The sequence below is a fragment of the Phaethon aethereus genome (assembly GCF_964289735.1).
Source record: "Phaethon aethereus genome assembly, chromosome: 7".
Lineage (NCBI taxonomy): Eukaryota > Metazoa > Chordata > Aves > Phaethontiformes > Phaethontidae > Phaethon > Phaethon aethereus.
In genome coordinates this window covers 4527315-4533235 of record NC_138583.1, presented here as the reverse complement: position 1 = coordinate 4533235, position 5921 = coordinate 4527315, and the positions used below count along the sequence as shown (strand labels likewise).

General features: G+C 68.5%; 1 protein-coding gene across 2 annotated transcripts; it reads right to left on the bottom strand.

Annotated features, from left to right (window-relative positions):
- Positions 1-265: 265 nt before the first annotated feature.
- Positions 266-4987, bottom strand: SPOCK2 (SPARC (osteonectin), cwcv and kazal like domains proteoglycan 2; the record flags this gene model as incomplete). Of its 2 annotated transcripts, none has more annotated exons than XM_082002139.1 (10): positions 4784-4987; positions 2513-2558; positions 2113-2227; positions 1909-2011; positions 1715-1823; positions 1515-1634; positions 1208-1426; positions 759-821; positions 501-638; positions 266-411 (listed from the first exon to the last, which is right to left on the bottom strand). In XM_082002139.1, exons 1-10 carry the CDS (start codon positions 4982-4984, stop codon positions 266-268), a joined length of 1260 nt encoding a protein of 419 aa, XP_081858265.1. In that variant the 5' UTR covers positions 4985-4987. The 2 variants fall into 2 exon arrangements, with proteins under 2 accessions (XP_081858265.1, XP_081858266.1); XM_082002140.1 differs by lacking the exon at positions 4784-4987 and adding an exon at positions 2697-2753.
- Between the last annotated feature and the right edge of the window lie 934 nt (positions 4988-5921).

Genomic DNA, 5921 nt, shown 5'->3' with positions numbered 1-5921 from the left:
CGCCGTTTGCCCGGTTGAAGACCACGCAGCAGCACACTAGGCCTACAAGGCTCTACCCCTCCCCCCCCAAAAGCTCGAATTCGCACAAGCGTGGCCCCCCGCCCCGCTCGCCCCCTCCCCGGGCGAGCACCCCGAATGCCCCATCCCGTGCAGCGCCGGGGGGTTAGGCACCCACCCCTGCCACACTGGCAGTGGGGGGGTCGCAGGGACCCCCGGCTGGGGGCCTGTCGCCCGGCTGTGCCACCCGCCGGGCTCTCCTGCTCCTCTACCAGATGTAGCCGCCGTCGTCGCCTTCGCCTGCTTCACCCTCCTCTTCCTCGCCTTCCTCACCCGCCTCCTCCGGCTCCTTCTCCTCCTCGTCCTCCCAGCCCACGCTGCTCCCGAAGTCGCCTGAAAACCCCGCTGCCTCCTCTGCGGGGTGTGAGGGGCAGAGGCTCATGGTCAGGTCCTGGGGCTGCAGCCCCCCACCCCGGGGTGGGGGGCTGCCCCCCAGCACTCACCGCAGTCAGGGCTCCCATGGCCGCGGGTGCCCGTCAGCTCGGCGCCATGCTGGTCCACACACCAGCACTCCCCGCCGCCCGGCTCACACTGTGCCCGCCGGTAGTACCCGTCCTCGTCACAGCTGGGGATGAAGGTGCCTGCGGGGAAGCAATGACCCCCCCCAAACACGTGCAGTGCCAGAGCCCCCTGTAGGGGTCCCCATCCTCAGCACCCACGGGGCCCTGCCCGGGGACAGGGGCCTTGGGACCCCAACTCACCCGGCTTTTTTTTGGCTGCTTCTTGGATCTGAATCTTCTCCAGCTCCCTGAGACAGGGGGGCTCTGCAGCACCCCCACACCCCACTCTTAGGGTGGGCGTGCAGCCCACCCCCATGGCAGACATCCCCTGGCCCCTCGGTGTGCGGCTCCCCGTCACCCCACACCACACGTTCCCCATGACCCCACAGTGTGCAGCCCCACCCCCAAATCCCACGGTGCGTGTCCCCCCGCATGGTGTGCGTCCCCCCGCATGGTGTGCATCTCCCCCAAACCCCATGGCATACATCCACCCATGGCGAGCCCCACAGCACGGATTCCCCATGACCCCACGGCATGCATCCCCCTGACCCCAAGGCATGCATCCCCCCCAACCCTGCACTGTGCACCCCTCTCACCCCACAGCGTACAACCCGCGCCCCACAGCACCCTCGTGCCCCAGCGTGACGCACTTTCCCTCCAGAAGCAGAGGCACCACTCCGGGGCGGAGACACGGCCATCCTTGGAGGTGTCACAGGAGTTGAAGAAGGCGCGGATGCACACCTCGTACTTGTCCAGGTTGATGGCAGCCAGCTCGGCCGCCTCCAGGAAGAGATCCCCACTCGTGTCCAGCCGGGCGAACATCCACCCCACAGCCTCCTTGCAGCTGGCCGCCACGCTCCTCTCCAGTGCTGTGGGGCAGGACGCGGCCCATGGCTGCCCAGCCCTCCCAGGGCAGAGCGCCCCGCATCCCCTCCCCGTGCGGCAGGGGACACGTACCGGTGGCGGGGCTGGCGGGGAGGCTGCCGGAGCCATTCTGCTTGGCGTTCTCTCGCAGGAGCTGGAACCAGTCACGCAGGCGGTCACCCAGGTCAGCCAGGTCCTGCCCGGTGCACGGCTCTGCAAGGGTCCGGGAGGAGGATGGCGTCAGGCTGGGCAGGGCTCAGGAACGCCGCCCTGGTGTCCCCCGTCCTGCTTACCTTGCTTGCCGTCGCCGGCAGGGCCGTGCGGGGTCGGGCAGGGGCACTGCCCCTCGCACCGCACCGTCAGCTGCTTGCTGGCCAGGCACGCCTGCTGCTCCAGCTTGCACTGCAGGGCGGCAGTGGGTCCGTGATGGAGGCAGGGGACACAGCACGGCATCCCCCTCTCCGTGGCGAGGTGCCATCGTCCTTACCGCCGAGCTGTAGGTGTGGCCATCAGAGCCGCAGACGGCGGCGAGCGGGGCAGCGTGGCAGGGCTTGCAGCCCCCGTGCCCCTTGGTGCCCGGCAACTTGATCCTGCACAGGGTGAGAGGCACAGGGGGAGTGGTGCTGAGCCCCCAGCTCGGCCCCACACCGCTGCTGGCTTGGCCCCATCCCCATCCATGTCGCCCTCCTACCTGTGCTCCAGCTTCTTGCGGCTGATGCACATGGCGCGCTGGTAGCCCTGTGCCACGCACACCTTGTGCCGGCTGCACTTCACCTTCTGGCACGGGTCCTTGGTGGTGTCCAGGGCTGGGGGGTGCAGAGAGGGGCCGGGGCAGGCGGGGACCCCCCAGGGAGCCCCGGCTGCGCTGGCCGCCAGCCGGCCCAGCACAAAGCGCCATTCAGGCTGCAGCTGGGTGGCTGCCTCAGCACCAGCTGCCGCTTCCCGGCACACACCGGCCCCACCGCCGCTCCCAGCCAGAAGGGAAAAGCTCGGGGGGGCACGGGCAGAAAGCGTCCCCCCTCTCCATGCCGGCTGTTGCCGAGCCCCCTGCGCCCCATCCCAAACCCAAGCCAGCCCCATCCCAGTGGTACCTTCATCCCCAGGCTGGTTGTCCTCCCAGCTCTTGATGTAGTCATCCTGCCAAGGGGGAGAGCGCGGATGAGCGCAGGCGGCAGGAGAGGTGACGCCAGGCCAGGCGTGCCACCATCCCGGCATGCACACACCTGCATCGCGCACACACCCACACACACCCCCGGGACCCCCCTCACCACTCACCTCCACCTCCTGGCAGCGCGGCGGTGAGACAGCCCGGCCGACACCAAAGAAAGAGAGAAAAAGAGAGATGTGAGAGCGCTCACCATCAGCCCCGGCGCAGCCCAAAGCCCCTGCTCCCAGCCCACGGTGACGGGCACCCTGTGCCAGCTGGGCACCCTGAATTTCTGAGCTGCCCATCGCTCCCATCACCAGCCCCAGATGCTCCCCTGCCTCTGGCTCTAGATCTGTAGTCCCAGAGAGCCTTTATAGAGGATAAAACCTTTCCCCATCACCCCTTGGCCAGCCGGGAAAGGCAGGGAGCCCCAGTTTTTCAACAGCGAGCCCAGGGGGAGCAGGCTAAGACAGATGTCGCTGCCTCGGAGGCAGAGCTGCTCCCCTGGAGCCCCAAAAGCATCCTGGGGGTGGGGGGGGGGATCACCCCATGGGGACGCTCTGGGGTGGGTTTCGTGATAAGGCGGCAAGAGCACCGCTACCACCCCGGGGAAGGCAGGCAGGGATTTGGATGGCAGCCCTGGAGGTGGATGTCTCTCGCTCCGGCGCAGCAACGTTCGCACCGCAATCGATACAGCCCGCGTTCCCGTGCTGTGATTAGTAACACTGCGGCGCCCGGCAGCTCCCTGCGGCGCGGCTTTCGGCACAGCCGTCGGCCTCCTCCCTGCTGCACAGTGGGTCGCGCTCCCCCCCCCGACTGGTGCTGCTGGGCCAGAAAACCCACAAATCCACGGGATTTGCTTATTAATCCGCACTAACTGCCGGCAGGGCTGCAGCCCCACACTGGGCCTGGCAGCCCTGGTGGCAGCAGCACGGCTAGGAGGGCCCCCCAATGTGCTGCTAGTGCCCAAGGTTGGGGGTCTCTCGGCCCCAAACCCCTCCTGGGGATGCCCAGAGTGGCGGAGGGACATCCACACATGCTGCCCCTCCAGCATCCGCAGCCGGCCGAGGCCTCAGGTGCCCAGCGCTGGCATTGGCCAGCTGGGTATGCTGCTCGCGGGGGTCTCTGGGGAGGCATTTACCCCACCCCTTGCACCCTCGCCTATGGTCTGTCTCCTTAACCTGTTATTTGGGGGGGAGGGGGAGTGCCCCACAGCCAGGCACATCTCCTGGTGGCACATCCTCGCTGCCAAGGTGAAGCCGAGTGCATATTTGAACAAAGAGCGGAGGGGCCGGCTCGGCGTGTGGCTCCCTCCCTGCTGGGCTGGCGCAGGTCCCCCGGACAGCCCGGGGTGGCGATGGCTGTGCCGTGCACCCGCCCTGGAGGACACGAGCCGGGGGTAACACACGGGCAGGGGTGCAAAATGAGCCCAGGAAAAATCCCTGACTGCCCCCTAAAATGAAGGATTGGAACCAAATGGCACTGAGGCCGGCATTAAGGGCTGCATAAAAGCAAGGGGCTATCGCATCCTGAGCCAAATGTGCCAGGTTACCTGTCATCGCTCCAGCAGCCTCCACATCCTCATCCTCACCCTCCTTGCCTTGTGTTCCGCCGCATCCCCAGGGACCACCACCCTGCAGAGCCCTGGCTGGCCCTGGCTGTGGCACCCCACAGGGCTTGGGCAAGCGGGAGTCCAGCAAGACATCCATGCCCTGACCTGAGCTTCAGAGGGTGAGGCCATGGCACAGCCCTCCCTGCTGCCCACAAAGCGCAGGCAGGGCCTGCCTGTGCCTCTGTCTGGGCCCTGGTGTGGTGCTTGGGGAGAGGGCGCAGGGGACGGCACCCCCAGGTCCCTGGTGGGGTTGGCTTTGGCATCAAGCCCTGGCCATGGTGGCCTTGGCATCAGTCCCACCAGCTCTGGCGATGGGCGCAGTGGCGATGGGCATAGTGGTGATGGGTGTGGTGGCCTTGGCGTTGGCGCTGCCAAAGCCGGGGAGCATCCCCCGGGTACCGGGGCCAGCGGTGGGTGGCAGCAGGATGCGGGCAGCACCGAGTATCTCCGGCAGCCTGCGATGGGGCCGGGGGAGGGTCGTGCTGCGGCAGCCGCAGCGGCGGGGTGGGGAGGGTGGGGAGGGGGTTCCCGGTGCCCGGCGGCGCGTCCCGTGTGTCTGTGTCCCGTCCCCGCCCCCCCACCCCGGGGCCGGCGCGGACTCACGTCTCGGAAGCGGTTCCAGTGCTTGATCCTGCCGCCGTACTGGGAGATGGAGGAGAGCCACTGCTCGTCCTCCATGAAATTGCCGGGGCTCTCTCCCGCCCCGGCGGGCCCGGGGCCGGTGGCGGGGCCGGTGGCGGCGGCGGCGGGCAGGAGCAGGGCCAGCAGGGCCAGCAGGGCGCGGTGCCCGCCGCAGCCCCGCATGCTGCCGCAGCGCCGAGGGGAGCGGCGCGGTGCGGAGCGGTGCGGTGCGGTGCGCACGGGGAGGCGCCGGCGGCGAGTGCGGCCGCGGGGCGGCACCGGGCGGCACCGGGCGGCAGGGCCGGGGCGGGGCCTCCGCCGCGCCCGCCGCACCTGCGCGCCGGCAGCGGGGCGGGGGAGCCGCCGGCACCGCACGGCCGCAGCCCCGGGCCCTGCCCCGTTCCCATCCCGCATCCCTGCACCACATCGAGCTCCCGGCCCTGCCCCGTCCCCATCCCGCATCCCCCATCACTGCCACACCCCCATCCCGCATTCCCAGTCCCTGCTATGTCCCCACACTGTCCCCACTCTGCCTCCCCGGTCCCTGCCCTGTCCCCATCCCGCACCCCCCATCACTGCCACTCCCCCATCCCGCATTCCCATTCCCCATCCCGCATTCCCAGTCCCTGCTATGTCCCTATCCTGCATCCCTGGTCCCTGCCCTGTCCCCATCCCGCATGCCCATCCCTGCCACTCCCCCATCCTGCATTCCCACTCCCCATGCCACATTCCCAGTCCCTGCCTATGTCCCCATCCCATGTCCTGCCCTGTCCTCATCCCGCATCCCTGGTCCCTGCCCTGTCCCCAACCCGCATTCCCCATCCCCTGTCCACATCCTATCCCCTGAGCCTGCAGCCCTGGACCCTGCTGTGCCCCCACCCTCCATCCCCACCAAATCCCTACGCCCTTATCCCTATCCCCCACCCTCCAACCCCTCTCCCTGTCATGCCCACCCTGCGCTCCCCGCCCCAACATAGCGTTTTGGGGCTCCAGGGATGTTGACCACCCCTAGCCCTGAGGGAGGCGAGGGAGCAGAGAGGGGACAGATGGGTTTTGGATCACCAGTTTTGGATGTTCCCGCTTGCGGGGACATCTCCGTCAGCTTAGGTTTGGCAAAAAA